Here is a 24,967-nt window from a genome sequence, read left to right as displayed (position 1 = left end):
CAGGTTAAGATAACCTTAGGTATGACTTTGTTCTGAATTTCTCAGATATCCACCACAATCAAGATCTTAGATTTTTTTTTCTAACTAATTTTAACTGTGATGACTCGTGTCAAGAGACACCTTTCAGCTTCTCTGGCCTAAGTCTCACAGAGAATTTAGTTTTATACATAATTTGTATGTGGGAAGTATTCCTCCCCTGCAAAAGGGAATGAATATTTTTTAACAAATGAAAAAGGAAAAGAAAATTGATACTTAGCAGAGACTGCTTTCTAGCCTATGAGAATGAGGAGACATTCAGGAATAATGTGGAACAATTTCTAAAAAGTGTGGTTGTGTGATAAAGATGGTATCTAATATAGGTTTCACTGTGATTTCAGTTCTGTTTTCCCAGTAGGAGGTTTTAGCGTCCTATGTAATCCTCGAACAATCAGTGAGTGAGGTTTTAGAATGCATGCACTTAGAGCCAGGGCCTGGGTCTTTCTGTATATGGGAAAGTTTATAGTACATTCCATGGGCTTATTGGTTTCTGAATAATAAATAATTACATCCTGCTTTTGAAAAGGATGAATTAAAGAAATTGCAAACGGATGCTGTCAACTGCACCCATGACAGTTTCTCCCTGCCTACCAATCTCTTAGCATTACAGGAAACATCTGTGATTACTACAAATGGGAGATTAGTCTCACGTTCTTGTTTGTTTGCTTTGTATACATTTGACAGTGCTCCAAATAATCATGTACACTGTTTCCTTTGTGTAGTCAATCACTTTCCCATTAGTCTTCCTGGCAGTGAAAGGGGGAGTAAGACAGCATTTTATTAAAAAAAGGCAACTGATTATAAAACTACAATATTGGCAGTGGGATCTGGGGACACGTGCGTAAGATCTCCAAACTGTTGTTAACTCTGAGAGGTCCATTTGGGAGTGCCCTTTCAAAAAAAAAAAACCACTTGGATTTTATAGAGACTCTTTGCACTCTGACAATGGGGACCATAGAAATACCGGAGAGTATGGACAGAAAAGGGAAACTTTGCAGGTGATTAAATGTCCCACTGATAGGGGACATCCACCTCTTAGCTGGATGTGCTTCACTGCACTTGTGTGCTAATGTCAGCTGCTGACATCAATCAAATGTTCAGGCTTGCCTTGTGCAGTTGCTTTCCGCAGGTGCACGCCACCTGAATTTACTGGGAACATTCAGCAGTGGGTAATGCAGTTACAGTAAAACAGTGGTCTGAGGTAGTTCAAGGCTTGGACTCCTAGCCACATGCAAGTCCATAACTGATGAGCCTGTGCAAGTTCAAGACATCATCGTCGGACACAACAGACTACCAAGGTCTGAGGTGTGGTAAAATCGCAATTCTGGGCATCCTGAGTGAGGAGCCATCTGTTGGAAGTGGGCCACATCCACCCTGATTGAATTAGCCCCATTAACGCTGATCTTATACATAGTAATAGAACACTCCCATCCTTGTGTGTATGTATAAATCCCTGCCATGCTGAAGCTTCCACTTCATGCATCTGACCTTCTGAGTTGCAGCCCACAAAAGCTGGTGTCCTAATTAATTTGTCAGTCTTTTAAGGTACCACAAACTCCTTGTTTTTGCGAAATAGACTAACACAGCTTCCTCTCTGGAACCTGTTGTCCGCAGTGATGTAACTGTTGAACTAGGGTTTTTATCACTGTCATTTGGAGTTAACAGAGAATTTCATGCTGAGGATTTAATAACTTGTCATGTACCCTTAACCATTATTATTGAATGCCTTTGAGGTGCAAAAGAGTCTATTTGGTATTTCTTCCCTGGCTGGGACTTAAAGACTTCCCTTTTGTTCTTGTTTACTTCAGTTGTTTTGTGATTTCCAGGGGATCAAGCTGAATGTTCTAGCCATACGTGTACCCAGTGGGCTAGCTGGTTTATGGCAAAAAAAATTCTCGGATTGCCAACAGCCAGTCTAGCAGGTTTAGTACCAATTTTAGGGATAAGGTGCTTAGTGTCACCTCATCTCAAGCTGTGGCTTGAAAGGGCCTTTTAAAACTGCCTTGATTCAGTTTATGGTATAAGGACAAGGGAAAATTTTAATTGGTTTGGAGAAAATTAAGAGGGACAAATCTGTCGTGATCGAGGAAACCTAAACTAACATAAGAACTGAATTATGATGTTGCAGACTTCTTTGGAGGACAATTTGGGTTTAATCTAAAACAGCTGTAACTCAAATCTGTTAAAAGCAGATTATTCAGATAAACAGTGTTACTAAATAATAATTTGTGTAAATTTTCAAGTACAGTACAGGTTGAACCTTTCTAGTCCAGCACTTTCTGATCTGGTGACCTCAGTGGTCCAGCATGATTTTAGTTAGACTTATTTGGGGTGTGGCTAAGATTCCCACAGTCTGATAAAGTTTGTTTGTGGCCACCAGTTCTGGTTCTCGGTGTTCTGTCCTGTTGTTTAGCTGTAATTTACCTTTAAATGTTCCAGTATGCAGTGGTAGTGTTGGTAATGCTGCTAGACAATACTGACCTCCTGTGGTTTGGTAAATTCTCTGGTTCAGCACCAGTCAGATCCCGAGGGTGCCAGACTAGAGAAGTTCCACCTGTAGTAGAACGAAAGTCAATTTCAGTGTTACCTGTGCACATATCTGCAATTTGTCTTTTGCTGATAGTAGAGTAGCTTTCAGTAAATATTTATATTTTGGTATAGTGTCTTCCAGTTCAGAATCAGAAAGCACATTACAGACAGAAAAACACATTTGATAAAACTCTTACTCACTTACTTTTTTTTCCTAATTGGTGTCACACACGACTTCCCAATGAGTGAATGTGGTTAATACACAATGGAAGACCTTTTAATGACCAATGGAAACAGAGAAAAGCATTGATTTTTTTATTTCATTTTTTGCTGATTCATGGAAAAAAAAAGAAATGGATTTTTCCCCCTCTGCTTTCAGAAGTGTCAAATCTTGTTTTATCTTTATTTGGTGAATTGCAGTAGGAGTGTTCTCTGTCCTAAGTTTATGTGGCAAAATCGGTAAATCTTTCATCATAATCTATTTTCCTGAATGGATGTTAGGAATTGAGAATTAAATAAGTGATAATGTATCCAGAAATCAAAGATTTTTTTTTTAGTAGTCTGACTAAAATCCCATCTGCTTTTTGCTTGCTTAGATTTCAATCTTTTGTGATGTCATAATCCTACTAGTTCTCCAGGCTGCCCAGAGTCTTCACACAGAAGCAGGTAAGGCCAATTGTAATGGGCCAGGATCCTCAGGTGGTGCCAGCATATCTCCAGTGTAGTTGATGAAACTATCCCAGTTTGCCTCAGCTGAGAATGTGTCTCACTGTTCCTAATGTGTGTCACTTCAAACAAGCAAAAATACTATTTCAGAACTTGATAATCAGGAACCAAAAATAACACAAACCCCCAAATATTTAAGGTCAACTTTAAGATACATTATCCTGCTGTCTTGTAATTATGTTAAAAGTGTTACAGTCCTCTTGTCTGGTTTGTGATGCAAATATGTTAGCTGGAGACAAGGAAATTCATTGCTTCCTTCCATTTTTGTGTTCATTTTTCATCAATTTTCTTTGTTCACGTATTTGTAGTTTCCACAATACTCACCTTACTTGTTTTGTGTGTAATTCCTGTCTTGAAGAAAAATCTTAAAGTGTGCATGTGTGTTTTGTAGGAAGGGTTAATTTTGGTTTGGTGTCTTTGTTTTAATTTCGAGATTTTCTTTTGGCTGGCGCCTGTGTGTGTGTTGCATTGATTTTAGTATCTGGCATTTGCATTGGAATTTGTGAATACAGAGGACTTTAAGGAGCAATGACCATTTCTTGTGATTTAATTTTGTCACACTTGTGGAATAATCTGCCATGAAGAAGATTTGATTTGGTACTCTCATTTGGTGTCAAAATGTTTGGCTTACCCCATTTTAGATTTTGAGTGAGACAAACTTGAGATCTTTAATGCTAGCATCAAGCTGAGTTCCATCTAGAGACAACTCTTCTAAGCCTTCAGTTGGTGATCAGCTCTTAAATTTGGAAAGATTCATTTCCTCTGGGGCGAATGGAAATGGCAGAGGACCATAGGGCATAGAGATCTTTGAGAGCTGTTCTTTAAACTCCTTTCTGATCCTCAGAGAGATTAACAATTTAACACCAGCATAAAAGATGGAACCTTCATAATCCAGGTGTCCTTAATCTAGGAAAATATGGTTCAGACCCCAGGAAAGAGGAGGAAGTGGTTTTGTAGGCTGCTGCTCCCCTCCCAAATGGGGGAATGACATTGCAGTGAAACACTTTTCTGAGGGCTTTTTGCCTCACTACCAGCCCCTGCACACACTCTGCCTCCCAGCTCCTGCATCCCCTTGTGCAGCATGCTCCCACACCCTCCCTTCCATAACCCTGTATGCATGGCTTTCTGTTTCATTTAAAATAAAAATTCAGTACCTGCAATGGCGCTGTGTCAAGGAGCAAATTCATAAGGATTGTTGCTGCCTTCATGATCATCCTTAAAGTAGGATTCCTATTGTAGCTGAGTAAATATCAATCCTGTAAATTACCACCCAAAGGATTCTTAACAGAGAATAAAATACAGAGAAAATTGAAGTCAAACAAGTAGTTTAGGACCCCCTTCCATAAGAGTCCCTGTACCATACTGCTGCAGTCAAAAGAGATGCTCCTTCTGGAGTCCCCATGACTCAATGGAAAAGAAGTCAGTGGTAGAACATATTCTGGAAAGAACCTGAGTTATGAAATAAACTGATAGTCCAAGTATTTTGGCACTATTGAGCTCTAGAGGATTCTGTATGCCCAATCATTTCCCCGCATTGTTGTGAAGATGTGGAGCATGTGGAAGTTGATTATTTATGGAGGATGTGCATTTGTGAGGCATTTCTTAGTGAGGATGGCCAGGTAAGTCGATCCTAGCAATAACATTGCCATAGCTAGAATTGCATATCTGTAATCAACTTACCTTTCTAGTATCGAGCAAGCCTGACTCTCTTGCTAGGATGCAGTCAGAGTTTCTGTAGAGAGCTTCCCTACCCAGAACTGTTTGCAGAGAAAGGGAGTTGCTGCCCTGTGTCTGAGTGATTGCTTACGTAAACTATCAGCTGTCTTTACTCCTGCATTTTGTAAAGGCTCTATCCAGTAAACATTATTAGAATTAGTATTTTTCAGTGAGTACAATTTTGCTGCAGGAGGGCAGCTAACAATTTTTTATTAGAAATATAGTAGAAGATATTTGGCAACAGTATGTTTTTTTAATTTCTTGCTCTCTTTCTCTCGCTCACTGTGTAATCTTGTGTGTGCGGTATGGGTGTAAATAGATCTCTTCAAGAGCATATAGACATGCACCTGCACCCATGCACTTTTAATTATTTATTTTTCCATTTGTCAAAATAGAAGATACTTATTTACCATTGGAAAGCACTTCGCTAGACCTACCTTGAGATATATCTATAGATATAGGTATAGATAGAGAGATCTCACTGTAGGTCAAGCAAAGTGCTTTGCCATGTAATTATAATGTCTCACTGTGGAAATAAATGATTGAAAATTTAAGGTCAATTTTCAAAAGAGAGGTCAGACTTTGGGTGCCTAACATTCAACTCCCTTTCTCCTGAAGTTTATATAAGTGCATGCTTTAATTTTTAAAAGTGCTTATTATTTTAGGTCCGGATCCTGCAGTATACTAAGTAAAAGATTTACTTTATTTTATCCAGATTTAAAGATTGCACTGAAAATTTGGGCCTCTCTGATTTGTGCAAGTCACAGAGGCTGAGTTCAGAATTGAACCTTGGTCTCCTAACGTCCATCATCATGTTAATTTCTTGGTCTACTCTTTTTGATGCTGGATACACATACAATGCAATCAAGGTGTTACTCTTTAGAACTTCAGTGTATGTGTCCCCTTTCCCACTCCCCAGTGTTTAATTAGGTTTCTGGCCTCAGTTATGGGGCACTGTTCTATATCATAGAAGTGGAACCCGTGATTAGAAACTGTTGTTAACCTATGCTAATGAAATGTCCCATCTCAGAGAATTGTAGGGTTTAATCTTTTTATTGAATGATTTCACTAAATAAGATCCCTTAAAGGGTTGGTTCTGCATTAAGCTGTGCATGCGGTCCCCAATCCAATAAGCCAAGTGCTTAAGCTAATGCTTTAGTTTTTAAAAGTGCCGATTATTTTAGGTCCAGATCCTGCAGTGCTAAGATATTTTGGTTTATAAAAAGGAGAGTTTAAAAAAACCCACTAGATGGCGCCTAAAAGTTGCGTAGTTAGACATTGCACATCTTTCACAGGTTTAATAAATCCAGAAGGAACTTGTGCAGCTCTTTGTAGTTGTTAGAGGCACAATCCTTTTGTGAATAATTTACATACATACAAAAATGTAGAGTAGCAAACTCTTTCGTTTCAGTAAAAACAATGAATCCTGTAGCAGCTAAAGACTAACAGATTTATTATGACAAGCTTTCATGAGTAAAACCCACTTCATCAGTTGGAATGGAGTGGAAAGGAAATGAAAAGGCAAATACATATGTAAGAAAATTACTGAAAATGTTGTTATCCATTGTAAATTAGGAAGATCAGTCAGAGTGATTGTGGCCATTCAGTGTAGCGGATGGCGAGATGTGAATGTCCACTGAGGAGCAATTGTCTCTGTAGAGTGTTAACCAATTAAGATCCATATTGAGGCCTAATTGTATGGTATTAAATTTGCAAATGAGCTCAAATTCAGCTGTTTCCCTTTGTAACTGAGTTTTGATGGTTTTTGTAGAAGGATGCCCACTTTTAAATCCATTACTCATTGTTCACAGACTAACATGACTATCCCTCTGAGACCTTTAGTTTTGGTTAATTTTAGTGTGGCTATATATGGGCTCTGAACTGAAGAATTTACAGGGCTCAAAAATCTCTTTAAAATGCGGTCTGAAGTAGAGGGAAAGGAATAAGTGAGAGTGAATTTCCTTGCTCATCGGACATTTTTAAAATATGTTTTATTTCCAGGTCACAAGTTCTGTTTTTCAGTCTGAATTTTTCAAAATCTTCAACAACATCAGAGAACAAATATATCCTAACTTGAACTGTGCATTAAACTTAAAGGCTTGCAAATGTCATACTTGCAAATTAGTGTAACAGTTGAATTTATGGGTACAGGTATGTCTCACACTGTAATATCATAGTTAGAGTATTGCTGCTATCTCATTTAAACAAACAAAAAAAAAGAAACAGCTTGATTTTTGCAGGATGGATTGCATTAATGTGTTTGATAGCTAGGAATGTATTCAAGATTATCTCAGGATATTTCTCTCAGTAAGCATTAAGGTCATCTGTCCTGTTTAAAGTGAATCCAGGATATTTTCATTGACTTTTTTTATCAAATGCAAGAATTCTACAGTATTATAATGTATGGCCTAATAGCACTTAATGGAGGAGAAAATCAGGTTGAATACTCTATAAAGACATTCATTTATCTTCCTTCTGCTGTCAAAAGAGCAGTGGGTGGCAGTTGTCATGATGGCTTATTAACACTGCTGTTTTCATCTGCTGTGCATGAGCTGAAGGCAAAAGTGGAAATAATAACAAACACTAGAATTGTGCAAGAATATTTTATGTCTTATTAAAAATGTATTAGAGGCCTAATTTTTTAATTGGTTCCTATAGCTGTATATTGTTCCCTGGACTCCTGCAGTAATTATGAGTGAATTTGATTATGAAAGCATTGCGTGTACTCAAGCCTCACATGGTACGGCCCTACCACATCACTTTTTGCCCTGGTTATGGACATTTTGGGGGCCCTGAGCGTGGTGTCCCAGTACAATTATGCCCCCCTTTTCACCTTTTATCAGCACTGTGTGTATTCTAAACCTCAGAATATATCACATCTGTGATGGGCACAGGAGTACTGTGGAATCATATAAATGTAGAGCTGGAAGGGAACTCAAGGTTATCTATTCTCCATCATGAAGACAGAGCTCAGAATATGACAGTTGTTTCTCTAACCTGTTTTTAAAAGATCTCCAATGATGAAGGTTCGATAACTTCCCTTGCAAGCCTATTCCAGTACTTAACTATCTTTACAGGTAGAGAGTTTTCCCTAATATCCCTCTTAAATCTCTCTTGTTGTAGATTAAGTTGACTAGTTTTGTTGTATCTGCCATTAAGATGGAAAAGAGTTAATCTCTATCCTTTTCATAACAGCCCTTAATGTATTTTCTGGTCCAGTGCTCTCTGTAAGTTGAGCATTTGGGCAACTGCCCAGGAGAGATTCAGGCATCACCCAGCTGATTAGCAGAGTGCCCGCAGCCACTCACAGCAAGCAACATATGTTTCTGTGCCTTAGTGTGCATAACAAAATTTATTCTGCCTATGGAAGGAACTGGTCATGACCCCTTTCATTTTTCTTTTCTCAAGACTAAATATGCCCGGTTTTATAGATGTGTCAGGTTTTCTAGAGCCCATATTATTTTTGGTCTTCTCTGAACTCTCTCCATCATAGTCATGTCTGTCTTAACATGCAGTACATAAAACTGGCCACACAGTTGTTACTGAAGCCTCACCAGTGGTGAGCAGAGCTAGACATTTACCTCCTCTCTCTTATGTATGACATTCCTGTGTTACATCCCAGTTTGATTTTAGACATTTTACACAACTGTATCACATTGTTAACTTTTAGTCAGTTGGTGATCCATGATAAGCCTCAGACCCTTTCTTAAATTGTTCCAGCACCTATATATTTATTCCTCGGTTTCTAGTTGTGTTTGTTTTTTTTTACTTCCTACCTACAGTACTTTGCATTTGCTTTCAATTAATTTCATCTTGTTGATTTCAAACCAATTCTCTAACTTATCCAGGTTGTTTTGAATTCTACCCATGACTTACAAAGTGCTTGCAATCCTTGTCAGCTTGGAGACATCCTAAAATTGTGTAAGCTTATTTTCCCTCCATTGTCCAAGTAATTAATAATAATACAGAACTGTACCACAGCCAGGACTGATCCCTGCAGGACTCCACTACATACAGTGAACCTCTGAAAGCTACTCTTAAAGTGTGGTCTTTCAGGGGTCTAATTTCATTTAAACCATGGCTCTGGTGCTCCCTTTTGGCCCTAACCACTTCCTTGTTTTTCAGAAGACAGTAACATACATCAACAAGACTGAAAAGAGGAGCAGAACAATGTCCCTTTTTAGGCTTTCTTACCCTTCTCTATCTATTGCTTTGAGTTTGTGGCAGCTTGAACATTCCCAAAGAGGTACTTACTCCTTTACGGTGTGCTGAAGGGATACGGCTGTTTATGCCAAGACTGGACAGCAAAGCATTTTGAATAGAATTAGTTACTGAGATTGGGGACGTGTATTTTTGCATTTTTGTCCCATTCTTTGGACATTCAAAACAAAATGCAAAAATTTGCCTTTTATTTTTTTCAAATTTAATTTTGAAGTTTTAATGTGTCATCTAACAGAGAATTATTACACTTGCACTGTTGTCTTTCTGCAAACATGCCTGTGGCAACTTGGTGTTGATGTGGCTACAGATAATTTCTGTATCTGTTGACACCTAATAAATAGTTCTCATTTGAAATGGGAATCTAGCATCTTCAAATATTTCAAGGAAAACAGGGCAAGGTCTTCATGTGGTGTTAGCAGCATAACTGGACTTCTATACAAATTTGTACATCTATTGATCTGGCCTTTTACTTAAAGCACCAGGCCCTAGAGGTACTTATTTTTTCCCTCTAATTCTTATGATTGCAAAGAAAAGCTTGAAAGATGTGAACTACAGGTACACTAGCAACTCAGAAGGCAGACCTCCCATGAAAAGAAACCCACATATTGCTTTTCATCTTTGTTCTGTATGGATGCCGGCATCTGTCCACGTGCAGCAAGATGCCGGATCACAGCTACTGATGAATTGTAAATTTGGCGGTAAAGAATTCAGAGAAATGCAATTAGATTTTTTTTTCTCAAGATTTCCTTCTTATTCTTCAATTTGTTCAGTTTCTATCAGTTGGGAAAAACTCAACAAAGGATTAGATAGATTTGTTTGTGTGTTTGTTTTAACTTTTAAGGTCACAATTTAAGTGGAAGACAATTTGAAGAAACCTTCTGTTGCCTGTTATGCTGATCTTTTTACCAAGCAGCTATTTGGGATGTTAATGACGTCATTCATAAACTGTGTATGAGAATCGTTTGGCTCTGTGACTGTGCCAGCCCCGCTGCCTTGTAGCACAGATGCTTATAGTAGTTTTTGGAGCTAAGTTGTCATTTGACTAAATCTACCCTGAGTAAGATATGTAGTTGTGCTGGTTCCAGAGCAGAGTCAGAAATCACTTTCTAGTGTCTGTGTGTTTATTCCAGTAGGAGAGTAATCTGGTGCTGCTATGTGCCAATAATCGGGACTGCCAACAGAGGTGGGGGAGAGGGCAAAGGGACCATCTTTGAAATTCCACAGCATCGCTGCTCTGGCTGCCTGAGTGTCAGGGAGTGGATGGCACTTAGGGCCCTTGCAGCTGCCCCTTCTACTTTTGGCCCCACCTCTTCTGGGTGTGAAGCCAGGCCTCCTCTCTCACCTTGCCCCAAAGCCCACAGCACCTATTGGTGTTGCTGCCCATAATAGATTAATTCCTCCTCTGTGTTACCTCAGCTGCACTGACCCATAAGAAGCAGGGCTTTTCTCATTCCCCAGCCCTCCCTGTACAGGTAGCATTGTCTGTGCTGGACAGTAAGGAGGGAATTTACACTCCTTTGTGCCCTACTCTGTGCATGTTGTTGGCTTGGAGTCATGAGTTGATTCACTTAACCTTAGTCTCTCCTCTCTACCAGAGCTGGAAAATGTTTGAGTATGGGAGAATGTCAAGAAATCTGCAAGTTGGTTTGATTTCACAGCTTTGCAGTAAGTTAGCATTATAGTGGGAGAAAAGTTCTAAAGAAAAAGAAAGTAAGAGATTGAGGCTCTTGATATTATTGGAGATTTTTCTGGGAACCCCAGAAGTGCTGCATTCCATTTATAATTTTTAAAAATTAACTATGTTGATGTAATTGCTTAAAATGCATTTTGGAATTCAGAATCTGAAACTATTAACCGATTTGAGGAATTCATTCAGCCACTCATTATCTTGTAATGTCAGTTTCTCATATTTATAAAATAGAAACTTCTAGTAACAATATCCCTGAATTAACTCATTAAATGTATCTTTTGTTCTGTTCAAAGACAAGGAAGCACCTGCTAGCACTTCGGTGTGGGCACTCAATTCTTTTTGCAAAACTGCCATTAATACCATTATGCCTGCTGCCACATGTTACTGTATTAAATTTCTTGCTGAAAACCAGTTAGCTGTTTTTGTTCTGTTGCTATTGTTCATGAAGCCCAGTTAGTTGAGATAAAAAGCGGTTTGTACGTCTAAATCCCTGACTCAGCACTGAGAAATCTCAGCAGTCCAGTGAGCAAGATGCGGAGGGGAGGTTCATTAAAGTTGGTTGTATGAATACTTTGTTCGGTAGCAGTGCATATCATACAGCACTTGGCAAACATTGAGTTAAGCCTCTCAATTCCTATGAGATCAATATTCTGCCTATTTTGCGGATGCCTCAGTTTTGCTTTAGAGGATGAAACTCTGACCCTAATGAAATCAGTGATGGCTTTTCCACTGAACTGCATGGGAGCAGGATTTCACTGAGTTTAATCAAATATTGCAACTCCTTTCTATAAAATAGTTTATTCACACAGATTAGCTAAATGCATCAGGCCCAAGTAATATCTGGCATAAGCCCATTGAGATCAGTTGAGAACTATAGCTGGGTTGGATTTGGTCTGTGGTGTAAAAATAAGAACCTTTCAATGTAATGCTCCCCAAATTTTCTCTCACAATCAATCTTTGTAGAAAAGAGGTAATTGGGCTAAAGGTGATGGGTGTCAAGCACCACAAAATTCATTAGCAGCATTTTTTTCATTCTCTTTCTCTCCTGTTGCCTGATCCAGTCAAAGTGCCTTTCACAGTGCCTTTCTATATCAACAGAAGTATTCTCATTCATTAAACGTCAGTTGCCTGAAGCAGGGATACAAGAGTATCTGGGCACAGAGAGTGCTTTGCTTAGAATAGGCATTTGCTAGACATTAAATCAAAATATTGTAATATGTTCTTGTTCCATCCTGTCCATTTGCTGCCTCCACGTGGCTTCCATTTTAAAGGGATATTTGTTTTGGAAAGAGTCAGCGCATAAAAGACCTTCCCCACTCTAATGACTAGGTAGTTCCTCAGAGTGAGCACCACAGTAGTTACCAAAAGCAAAACTAAAACAATCAACACAAAAACACAAGTGAACACTGCTAACGTGTTTATTCCTCTTACTGAAGCATCTTGAAATGAGTGTTGGAGTGTGCAGTTGTCTAACATGAGCAGAAGGCTTCTAAATACTAACCAAGTATAAGCATGGCAAGAAGTCTTGTAAATACTAACCATAAAGACTTGTATTCTAGACATGGAAGTCGACTGCAAAGATGCAATTTTAGCTACTCCAGTTGCGTAGCTAAAATTGATGTATCTGTGTTCAGGTAACTTGTCTGTCTTAAAGGGAAGCATTTCTCTATTCGACCTTCCTTACTCTTTGCCTGTCGCAGGGAGCACAGAGGTTAACTTTTGATCCCTGAGTACTTGCTTTTATGCAAGTGCGAAATCAAACCCCAAAAGAGCAACCCTGAGCATGTCGATCTTCCATATTAATGTAAATTAAGTCTAACCAAAGGTGTCTGAAATTCCATGGGTAGCTCTCACAGTAGTTTTGTTTTCCTGTATTTGTAACCATTTAGGTACGTCGTCAGCTCCATAGTTAGGATTGTATTGGATATTAGCTTTTCAAGAAATGTAAATTGTCTAAATATCTTATTGTTGACAGCTTGAGGCCTAAATAGTTAAAAATATTCTACTTGGTTCTTATTTTGCCCTCTTCACAGGAGTATCTGAGTACCTTTTTAGTAGGGGTGAAAGCAGGGGTGATGAGCCTTTTTCTGAATGGGAGCCACTGACCCAAAGGAAAATCATTTGGGATCTGCATCCCGTGAGAAGCAAAAAAATAAAATAAACCCTTGCTCACTTGGCTCCCTGGAGAAACCAAAAACAAGCAAGCAAACAAAAAGAACCCATCTTGCTGGCCTGGCTCCTTGAGGAATGAATAAGCGAATGAACAGACAAAACCCCTTACTGGTCTGGCCCCTGAGAAATGACACAAAACAAATCCCCACCCACCCACGCACCCACGGCAAGAACTGGGGTTCTCACGCACTCCAGTCCCCAGCATCCCTTGACCTGACCCATGATGGTCTTCCCTTCCCTTCCCTTCCATAGCTGAGCAAGCTATTGCTAGCATTCCAGCTCTCCCTGGAAATGTTTTAATCTGGTTCCGGTGAAAGTTTTGTCTCCTGCACAAATGAGCTTTACTCGTATGGAATAAAATCTCTGATGTGCCTGAAGAGTGGAACTCCAGTCTTTGTGCTGGAAGCATAGATGGAGGCTCAGGCAATGAAGAGTCTTGAAAATAAAGACTGAGACCTTGAACTCAACTCGGTATTTGATAGGAAGCCAGTGGAAAGCACAGAGCACTGGTCTGATGTATAGTGGATATGAAAAGTATGCCTTGTCTCCATTAATTCTGAGCATAATGGGAGCTAAAGGTGTAGGTGCGTGTGGTTTTATTTTACTCCGCTCATAATGGAGACACATACATTCCTGTAACAATTTTGGAAGAAATGAAATGAATAATTCCCAGTGTTTCCAAGTGGGGAAAGTTTGTGGTGAAAGGAAGGGAAAGAGTTAATGATAAGTAAGGGAAAGGGTTACCAATGGAGATAATTTTTCTGTTCCTGTCATATACACAGTTTTCTCTTGACAGTTCATGTTTTTTTGGTGGGCAGGAGAGAGAATTTTTGTAGATCTTCCATCAGTGTTCCCTAGAAGCTGTGCGCTTAGGCGACCACCAAGGAGAGAGTCAGATGCCACCCAGCTGATTAGCAACAGCACACCACTGGTATCAGATGTTTCCTCTAGTGGTGCACATCCACACATGCCTTGGTTCACAAAACAGTATTTATTCCACAGATGGGTGGAAAAAATTAGAGGGAACACTGCCTTCCGCGATTATTTAAAACAGTAATTAAAATACTATTTTATTTCTTGGATAGTCTTAGGTAAAGAAAATTATAAAATAGGAACGAGTGGAGCAGTCAGTGAAAATTCAAAAAGAGATATAAGAAATAGTTTGTCATTTACTTAAACAGGAAAGAAAGTTTCATTAAAAATTGTTGCTGTGTTAGTTACAGGTGGTGACAGTCTATCCCGAATTTCTGCCAGCAGACAGTATACAATTTAGTCACAGCATGGCCTCCATTAAACCATCCCTTCTGTGAAAGTAAGAAAAGCTTATTAGTGGCTCTCTGCTGTGAAACAAGAAGAAAAACATTTAGTATCTGGTCAGTAATTAATATCAATTAATTTCCTTTCTTGGGTATATCAAGCTAAAAAAATTCTGAGGGTCAGGTTATCCCATAGCTAAATAAACTATGTTCTTTTTTTCATTTATATATATTTTACCACCTCAGATTTTAATTGTAATTTAAATATAAGGAATTGAGTTTCTCTGCTTGGTGCAATGGAGCAGCGAGAAGGGAAAATCAATGGCTTATTCCCAGAGTCGGCCAAGTTAAGCTTCTTTACGGTACCATTTCCCTGCTTCCTAGTATAGACAACTCACCTCATCAGCTCATTAACATTATCAGTGATTCAATGTTTCTGTATTTGTTTAGGTTCTCATGGTATTTCTTTTCTTAAAGTGTAGTCATTTGACTAGTATGGTAGGGATGAACATAACATAAAAATGGCCATACTGGGTCTGGAAAAATGGCCATACTGGGTCTGGAAAAATTACGCTAATATTACCTCACTGTTGCTCATGTATGAATATTCCATATGGACATAAGAGGCCAACTCCCAATAAAGTCCATTTACAATGCTGCTGTTGAAATCCAGGGGAACTGTCTGAGGCCCTTACCATGTGAGATGTCTGCATGCCACTTGATAGTCATAACAGGTTAGGTTTAGTTCTGTTTATTGCCTGCATTGGTTTTTTGGCATGGCATTTCAAGCTACATTACCAAGTATGTAAGACATCCTTTGCATTAAATGTTGGCTTTTTTTTTTTTATGCTTTGTATTTTTTGGGGTAAACTTGTATCATTAAATGTCAGGCAACATTGATTAATGATAGAAATTACAGATAGTCAAAGTAAGTCAAATGCTGCTTGAGAGCTTCTTAGGATTTGATTTAGGGACATTTATATTGTATATTTGGATACAAGATGTTGATAATTTGTACTGTTATAAAGCTTCATCATTTTGATACTCAATGTCTGTCATTACATAATTATCTGACATCCCCCATAATTTCCTGTAAAAATATAAATTAATAAAAATAATGTTCAAAATAAAATAAGGCATTATATGTTGAAATTAAAAAAAAAAAAACTTGAATACCCTGCTAATGTTTAGTTACTTGTAAAGGCGTTCATAAAGTTTTTTATGCTCACCACTGTAAGTGTATAATTTTGGAAGTGCCCTGTTAGTGGAACTTCCACTAATAAGAGTGTTAATGAAATGTGTAAAGTTAAGAAGCCATGCAGGCAACATTAGTGTTCCCAGATTTAAGACAATGGAATTGGTCTCCCATATTTACATATTCTTTTGTGAATAATCTAGGAATTTAGGGAGATGGCAGAAGTAGTTATTATAGAAAAGGTAAAATAAAACAGTTCAAGAGTTTTTCATTTTTTAAAAATGAAAAGCTGCATCGAATTCTATAACCAAAATTTACAGAAATTGTGTGGCAAAGGTGTAAATAAAATAAATAAATTAATTAAATAACCCCTCCCCTGCCTACTTGCATTTTTAAATCAGTTGATTACCCTTTTCTGCTGAAAGCTAAATTGGATGCTTATTAAGTATCAGATAAAACTGTTTTCAAGGGCCAGGAGGAAGATAAAAGATAGCCAAAAGGCAAAGGCTGAAAGAATATTTTGACAGTCTATTGATGATAATTTTCTTTCCAACCTCATCTACATCTCTTAAAGGTGCTTGTAAACAATCACTCTGGTGGAATCTCTGTTGTCCATGGATCTTGAATGTAAGCTATTACAAGAATCATGTGGTAACGTTATATAGCGAGTGGGACTCATTTTAATCAAGGCTATCATATTTTGTCCAGTTTTTTTTGAAGCATAGCTCTTTTTTTACTCTTGTTTTGTGTTTTCTCCTGTTTGTGTATGTACATGATAATTGTGTGTAATTTAACAAGCTTGTGAGTTTTTTTCAGTTTCCTTTTCTCTTTTCATATTAATGTTGCTTAAAAAGTGCTTTGTTAATCTGAATTATCATGACCTTTTTTTTTTTTTTCTCGAGACTGTCCCTTTGTGACAGTTTGTAAGATACCCGATAGCTCTACTGACATTATAGAAGAGCTGATGTCTCTCCAGGGCCGTGTCTACACAAGCCCCAAACTTCGAATTGGCCATGCAAATGGCCATTTCGAAGTTTACTAATGAAGCACTGAAATACATATTCAGCGCTTCATTAGCATGCGGGCAGCTGTGGCACTTCAAAATTGACGAGGCTCGCCGCTGTGCGGCTCGTCCCAATGGGGCTCCTTTTCGAAAGGACCCCGCCTAATTCGAAGTCCCCTTATTCCTCTGAGCAGATGGGATAGCTGCGTAAGTCTTTATCTGCAAAAACAAGGAGAAGTCTTGTGGCACCTTATAGAATGACAGATTTATTGGAGCATAAGTTTTTGGCTACGTCTACACATGCCCCAAACTTCGAAATGGCCACGCAAATGAGCTCATGGGAATAAGGGGACTTCGAAGTAGGCAGGGTCCTTTCTAAAAGGAGCCCCGTCTGGACGCACCGCGCGGCGGCAAGGCACGCCAATTTCGAAGCGCTGCGGCAGCCCGCATGCTAATGAAGCACTGAATATGCATTTCAGCGCTTCATTAGTAAACTTCAAAATGGCCATTTGCGTGGCCATTTCGAAGTTTGGGGCATGTGTAGACACGGCCTTTGTGGGCAAAGACCTACTTCGTCAGGTGCCTGGAGTGCATTCCAGCTGGCCAGAAGCCCAGCTCTGAAGGCAGAGAAGCTCTGAGCATGCCACCACTGAAGAAAAGATGGCATTTTATGGCATTGCCACCCTTGCTTCTGCACTGCTGCCTGGTGGCAGGGCCTCCAGCCCCTCACCTCTTCTGAGGGCTTTCATGCTGCCCTCAGGCCTCAGTGGCCTAGTCCGTATTCACAGGTCAGTGTTTCCCTTCTTTATGTTAGCAGAGCCTGGGCCCTCTCAGTACACTGGGCTCCAGCCCAGGGCACTGTTGGTGGTGGATGTGTCTCCCCCACCACCAGCTCAGTGGGGATTCTCACTGAGCTACATTCTGAGCTAGTAGGACACTGCCAAACTCCCTGCCCTGGCTACTTCCTGCCCGGTTCCAGAGCGCCCGTGCCGGCCTGGCCCGGCCCGGCTCTGGCTGCTGCTCCTCCTCGAGCGACTGCTGCTCCCAAGTTCTAGCAGGAGCTCCTTCTCCCCTGGTGGTTTCCCTGGCGTTTATACTGGGGTTGCAGTTGGAGCCTGCCCAGCAGGGCCGTGGGGGAAGAGGCCTTTTCACATTGCATCGCATCACATAGAACTGGAAGGGACCTCGGGTGGTCATCGAGTCCAGTCCCCTGCCCACCCAGCAAGCCTGGCCCCGACCCCCCCAGCTAGTGCAGGGTTGGTACACCCCATCACATGCCTGCAGAGTCAGGTCCTCAGTCAGCTGCCACCGTTCTCCAGCTGTCCAGCTGTAAAGGCAAGCAGCTCAGAAATAGGGGTGGCATGAGGTGGTATTGCCACCATTTCTTCTATGCTGCTGCTTGCAGGACATCAGCTGCTGCTGTCCAACCACCTTGCTTTGAAAGCCGTGCGGATTAAATGTGACAGTGCCACAACCAACCTAAAATAACTGTGTAACCCCCTACATCTCCTTCTTTGGGTCAAGCCCCCACATTGATAAACACTGTTTCCTCCATGAAATCTGTATAACATGAGGTAAAAACACACAAAAGGCCCCACTGGGAAGAACCTGATTTCATGGTCCATGATGCATTTTTCATGGCAGTGAATTTGGTAGGCCCCTACCTATAAATTCTTGCATGTTTTTACCATTCCACATCATGAGTAGTCTTGATACTTTTAATGGGACTCCGCAGAGTGTAAAGCTAAGCATGAGTGTAAGTCCCTGCAGGGTCAGAGTCTGAATTCCCAAACAGGTCTCCAAAATGTTAGTTTTAGGGAGGCTTCCAGCCTGAATTTTTACAGTTGTAATAGTGACCATGCTAATTTTGCAGGCACTTTATTATCTTTCATGATTTCCCATGAATTGTAATGGAGAGGCAGAATCAAGAAAGCATTTTTATTTAATGTCGGTGGCATTGTGGAATGATTAGTGGAGACCTATAAATAGTTTTGCATTACAGTAAGAGGGCATTGCCCTTAGTGTGTATTGGTACCATATATTTATCGAGCAGCGTGAAGAACACAGAAATGTCCTTTGTATTCAAAGCGTAAACTTTCCATTAGACTGGGCTTTGTTTATTTGTACATGAGCAAATCCATGTGTAGGAAACAGCTACCATGCTGTTGATTTACATATTAAGAAAAAAGGATAAACATAAGAACCTAAAGATTCAACTAAATGAATTACAGTAATGTTCAATTAATCAATAAGTAAATAATAGTAGTACAGAACAAGATACTGTTAACTTGTATATATGCTCATTTGATCTTTAATTGGACTTTATCCTGTGTGGTAATACTGTAAGTAGCTAAGAACTTAAAAGGAAAAAAAGAGGGAAATATTAAATTTGTGTAGATTAGAGGGATTTTTTCTGCCAAATTAAGCAACTCTTGGGTAATCTCACAATCAATGGTGTAGTGCAATCAGCACCAACTTCGCTTTATGTGCATGTCACTTTAATAACAACAGTGGGGGAAAATCTGGAATCTGGCAAACCTGTATGTACAGGAGTAAGGGAATGTCGAAGTGGGGTGCTTATTTCAAAGCTGCCCCCATCTTCACTGTCAATCTCCAATATGAAGTCTGCACTTAGAAATTCGCGTGGCTACTGTTATGCTAATGAGGTGCTGAATATGCACATTAGCGCCTCCTTAGCCTACTTTGAATTGCCTCATTACCATGCCACCTCCAACAGGACAGTGTGTGTGTAGATGCAGCCGGAATGTCTAACAAGCCTTATACAGAACCTGATGGGCCGCAGTTTGCCCACCACTGTTCTAGAGAGATCTATCTCTCTAATGCCCAGGGCTTTGATTGATTTTGGTACCTCAGATCTGTCATCTACTTCATTATTGAGTCTTGTAATAGATGAGCTATTGTGTCATAATGACCGTAAGTGTAAAATGTATATCACAATTAAAAAAAACAACAACTAATTAATGTAACTAAATTCCAGGAAGTTGAATATACATTTTTGCCCATTTAGTAGTGTGCAAAACAATGAGTACTCAATTTAGCTAATTGGTTTTTAAAGGATAATTAGGTACTCAATGTTTGGTCTGTGTGTAGGGAAAATATAAACAGTTGTTTGTGAGCTAGAAATAATAATACTCTGGTGTGACTCTCTTTCAGATTTTATATGTGGCTGATGCTCAGGTTCTGTTTTCATTTACCTTTTCTAAAACTGCATTCTAGATAAATTCTCAAATATAATTGAGAATACTTATAAAACATGCTGTGGGATTACTTGTCTTCTGTGAAGACTTGTCTTAATCCTCTTTAGATCTCAGGGGAACAGAAAGCTGCTTGTTAAACTTGATTTTTGAAATAGTAATGAGACTTCTATCATGCCGGTAATATAATTTTAAAAGACACATTGGTTACAGATAATTATCAGAGAAATAACTGACATGAAAAGCAGGGCTTAAATTAGTATTACATGGGAGATCAAGACGGTACAAACAACAATAAAAGTTGTCTTACAGGAAATAGTAGAGTCACGAAGCCTGCTGAATGAGCGGGTCCCTGATATATTAAAGAGGAGAAAGGAATGAATAACAGTTTGAATGCACATGTGTGATATTACCAAGGTGGTACAAATGGTCCCCGTTTTTAAAATTATGGAACCAACTTGTTTTAAAGCTGATTTTTTTTCCCCCTTTTTCATTGAGGCCTATCAAAATTACCCAAGTTAGAATTTCCTGAGATACCTTCTGATTGTTGATGTGTATTTTCCTCATTGAAGCTTTGGTCTTATGGGGCAAGTGGCTTATCTTCTCTCTATCCCACACCCATCCCATGTACTTCTGAAGTGAATAAAAGAATGTTGCTCAGACTTAATAACAAAAATTATTTTGTGGATCAGATGAAGCATGGAAAAGTCTATCCTGAGAATATTCCATCAGATTCTCTACTGTTCCAACATGTATCCTGTTGTGGCTCCCTGATTCCCAAGCTGTTCTGACCCAGATATAAGAGAGAATAATTTACTGCTTGAATTTACAGGTTGAACTTCTCTAATCCAGATCTCTCTTGTCCAGAAACTTCCGTAATCCGTCATAATTTTAGTTAGCCAAACAATCACGTATCCCGAGTGTGGCCAAGTTTCCTGTGGCCCCATAAAGTTTGTTTACAGCCACCAGTCCTGGCTCTCAGTGCTGTTATTTACCTTTGATTTACCCCACATCTTCTAAGAGCCCAGTAAGCTATGGAAGTGTTGGTAAATGTGCTAGAAAATATTGACCTCCCATTGTCCAGCAAATTCTCTCGTTCAACACCAGTCCCAAGGGGGCTGGATTAGAGAGGTTGAACCTGCACCTTAACCAGGCATGCTGATGGGGGAGGGGCAAAAGGGGGCAGTTGTCCTGGGGGGCCTGGTGTTTAAAAGGGGCCTGGAGCTCTGGCTGCTGATGCTACGACTTGGAAGTGCCGCGGCACCGCTGCTTTACTGATCTGCATGGCTCTGATGTGGGTGGAGGTTCCATGGTGTGATCTGAGCTGTGCTAAAGGATGATGCCCTAGGCTGCACCCCTTCAATGGGCATGGAGCTAGCCTCCCCCCCACCATCTTGCCCCAGGGCCCACTCTGGCTGTCGGCCCTGCTGACCCTAACTTACGAAATCTGGCTTTGGTTACTTTCAGTCCATAAACCATTCACAAATTGTTGTGGAGGAGATGAGCTGTGCTGATACAACTCCAGTTGCAGAAGGAGGAACTTAGGGGGCTTGGCATTTTTATGTCAGTAAGTTTCCCACCTGACAAGGAAGTTCGCAGCTGCTCAGATGCAGCCAAATGGGGAACAGAGCTGGAACTGAGAATCTGGCATAGTATTAGTAACTGAAAACGGTAGGTTTGTGATGAAACATGTAATTATACCAGATGGTTCAAGTTACCTGTTTTAGCTAGTCTGTCTCTCTCTATTAAAACTTGAATAACTGGGGGTGTGATAAACACTGTATAGTTTTCCACTCTCCCTATTTAGTCTAAAATGTCTTAGTTAAGCAGTTATATTCCAAAAACCAGCATCTGCCTTCCTGCTCATAAATGATAATATTCCTTTTTCAACAGGCAAATCTTTGTTCTGTTTGAAGTTAATGAAATTTCCATTGGGATCTGGATTTGTCCTTTATTGTTCATTTGTAACTGAGAGATGACCATTAGCCTTTCAGAAACTTTCACGGATATTTCTAAAGGCCGTATAAGTGATCTATTTTCTAAGTTTACTCATTTTTCTGTATATTAATACTGTTTACCATCAGCATAATCATTGGCTCTGTGCAATGTATGTTAATGTCATATTAAAAAAAAATGCAAATGAACAAACATATGAAAAGTTCTATGTGTAGTCACTAGCTCTTATTTTGGATACATGGAGGAAAGAAAAGTTTATTTTAACGAAAGCAATTTAAATTGTTGATTTTAATCAGTTTTTCCATTTGTGCTTCAGTTATTTTCTAAAGAAAGGTGCATTCTCATTGTTAAAATCACTGAAACATGACTAAATAGAGCCTTTTTATAGTAGATTTGGTACTTTTTTTCTGTTGCTGCATAGAAAGTTACACGTTGAACCTCTGTAATCCAGCACTCTCTCATCTGGCATCATCTGTAATCTGGCATGATTTTAATTAGCTGGATAACCACTTATCATGGGTGTGGCCAAACTTCCTGTTGTCCCATAAAGTTTGTTTACAGCCACCAATCCTGGCTCTGTGTTCTGTGCTGCTATTTAGCTGTAATTTATACACTGAATGTCGTCTAAGAGCCCTGTAAGCAGGGGAAGTGTTGGAAATGCTGCTAGGCAATATTGACCATCTGTGGTCCAGCAGTCTCTCATCCAGCACTGGACAGGTTCCAAAGGTGCCAAATTAGAGAAGTTCAGTTTGTACGCTATTAACATAATATAGTTATTTGAGCACTCGTGTAGCTTAATATTTTCAGATTCTTATTAATTGTGTGTTAAAAATTGTCAGCAATATATTGAGTAGATTATTGATTTCTCATGATTTCTCATGATTTCTGTCAAGCTGTAGTAGTAGAACTGGAATTTAATTAAACACACAAAACAGCATGCAAAATTTATTTTTAATAAATCAAGCCTTAATACACTAGATGAACTACCATGCCATTTTATATAACTTGATCTCACAAATTATATGTCTCCCCCCCAATTTTTTCTTTATCTAGAAAATCGTTCTTAACTCAGAGGGTTTTTGTAGAGGTTCATGGATACAGTATATTCTTCATTTATTTATGTTTAAAGATATTTGTAATTAATTTAGGCCTTAATATATTAAATTAGGACTTCATTTTAAACAAGAAAAACTTGAAATTTAAGTAATGAAATAAAAAAAATCCAATTTAAGTTAAAACAGAACAAAACAAAATCTGAGGGTCTTATAATTTTTTTTTTAAATTGTTGATTTTGTAGACAGTATTCATGGAGGGATATTGTGCCTTATTTTAAGATACACTTGTTTATCAGACCTCATAAACAGGCTGTGTTAATATGCACTAATTGTGTACTTCAATGAAGACTGGTCTGAGACACTACGAAATACAGATATGCAAGATGAGGGTAAATAGGCTCTGTAGTGTGTAAGCATGCACTTCCTTCTTTTGAGGGGAGGTTTATATTGTGTACATACTCTTGTAGACAAGTACTTTGAAGATGTTAGTATAATTGTTTCTTGTTGTTTGCTTAAAATTCATAATGCATCCCTTTAGGACTGGATTTCCCTATTGCACTTGTTAATGGCACAGGGGGAAATCGTGGCTCATGGTGACACAGGATTAAAAAATCACCATTGGTAAATATAAGTTCATGCTTTGCAAATGAGTGGTTACTGAGATGTTCTGGTGCTAAAAAGAGGGATTTTCTGGATTAACAAAATGTGAAATACTGCAGTAGATATGGGCTTGGAAGGCGCCTGAAGCCTTTTGCTCACTCACTTTGCTGGTGAGGTAAGAATACATTGAATGTAGATTGGGTAAGAGTGTGTTTTGAGAGCTAGATATTGCTGGAGTTCCCGTTAAAACAGTTGAAATCTGGATGTCACTGGTTGATCTGGTATCTTGAAGGAAGTACTAAGACAAGAAAGAATTCATCCTCAATGAGCTCAAATATACTACATGAAAGTAAATTTCCATGCTTAGTGTTGTCAAAAAAATCTTAAGAGAATCTTGTATTTGGTAAACTTCTGAACTGGCCTTAGTTTGTTCAGCTATTTACAGGATGATCCCATGTGCTCTCAACATACCTAAGTGATCTGTATGAACTTGGTAAGATGACTTTTGTGGCTATTTTTGCATGGCAGGTCACAGTAATGAAAGGCAGTAATCGGAATAAGGATCATTCATCAGAAGGAGAGGGAACTGGGAAAAGACCGAAGAGAAAGTGTCTTCAGTGGCATCCCCTACTTGCAAAGAAAATCCTTGACTTTTCTGAAGAGGAGGAGGAAGAGGAGGAAGAAGAAGATATCGATAAGGTAGATTGTTCCTTCCAAAAGATAAGGTCTTAGCATTATTCAATTTGTGTTGAGAGACATTCCCATAAAGACCTCTTTAGTGGTGCATTGAGAGCCAGGATAAAATGATAACTTTCTTGGGCAGGAGAAATAAAGCTTCATTAGTTAAAAATGTGTGACAGATTTGAGGATCTTTATGTGGTGAGTTTTGGGTTAGAAGTCTTTAGTTTATTTAATTTTAATTTTTATTTTTACTGAGGAAACAAAAAAAAATCAGAGGGAAATTCCTAGCAGGCTGAGGAAACTTAATTGGAATAATTAATGACATGCACTGAAAATTCTAGGAAGTTTACTAAGGTATATTTGAGGTAAGTCATAAGGATTCAGATGGAGAACCAAGGTTGAGATTATTCCTGCACTCTATGAACTATCATGTCTGGCCTTACGGGAATTTATACTACAGGTTGAGTCACTCTAGCCTGACACCCTGGAGACCTCAGGGGTGTTGAATGAGAGAATTTGCCAAACCACAGGAGGTCAGTATTGGCTAGCAGCATTACCAACGTTTCCACTGCTTACCAGGCATTTAGAAGACATTTAGGAGTAAATTACAGCTAAATAACAGCAAAGAATACTGGTGGTTAGAAACAAACTTTATAGGACCACAGGAAAGTTGGCCACACCTACAATAAGTGGTCATCCAGCTAACTAAAATCATGCTGGATTACAGATGTTGCCAGATGAGAGTTGTGTGTTAGAGAGAGGTTAAACCTGTATTTTAAAAGTCAAATTCAGCCTTTAGTTACTTTTATAACCTGCAGTAATGCCACTTGCATTTACGTGAGTGTAGCTGAGAGACTGTGGCCATGAATTGTTGACAGTAATTTTTTTTTCAACCATGTGTAGAGTCAGTAAAATG

The 24,967-nt window shown here is 39.2% G+C and overlaps 1 protein-coding gene across 2 annotated transcripts in view; it reads left to right on the top strand.

Annotated features, from left to right (window-relative positions):
• BBX (BBX high mobility group box domain containing) overlaps positions 1-24,967 on the top strand; it is a 209,667-nt gene that overhangs the window by 77,711 nt on the left and 106,989 nt on the right. For both annotated transcript variants that reach the window (XM_074998974.1, XM_074998983.1), the window contains one exon: positions 23,899-24,069. In XM_074998974.1, the coding sequence (XP_074855075.1) occupies positions 23,908-24,069 (162 nt within the window). In that variant the 5' untranslated portion in view covers positions 23,899-23,907. The remainder of the gene's footprint in view (positions 1-23,898; positions 24,070-24,967) is intronic.

This window comes from Carettochelys insculpta, chromosome 1 (genome assembly GCF_033958435.1).
Source record: "Carettochelys insculpta isolate YL-2023 chromosome 1, ASM3395843v1, whole genome shotgun sequence".
In the NCBI taxonomy this organism is placed as follows: Eukaryota; Metazoa; Chordata; order Testudines; family Carettochelyidae; genus Carettochelys; species Carettochelys insculpta.
The sequence above is the reverse complement of the archived record's forward strand: the minus strand, read 5'-3'. Positions and strand labels throughout refer to the sequence as shown.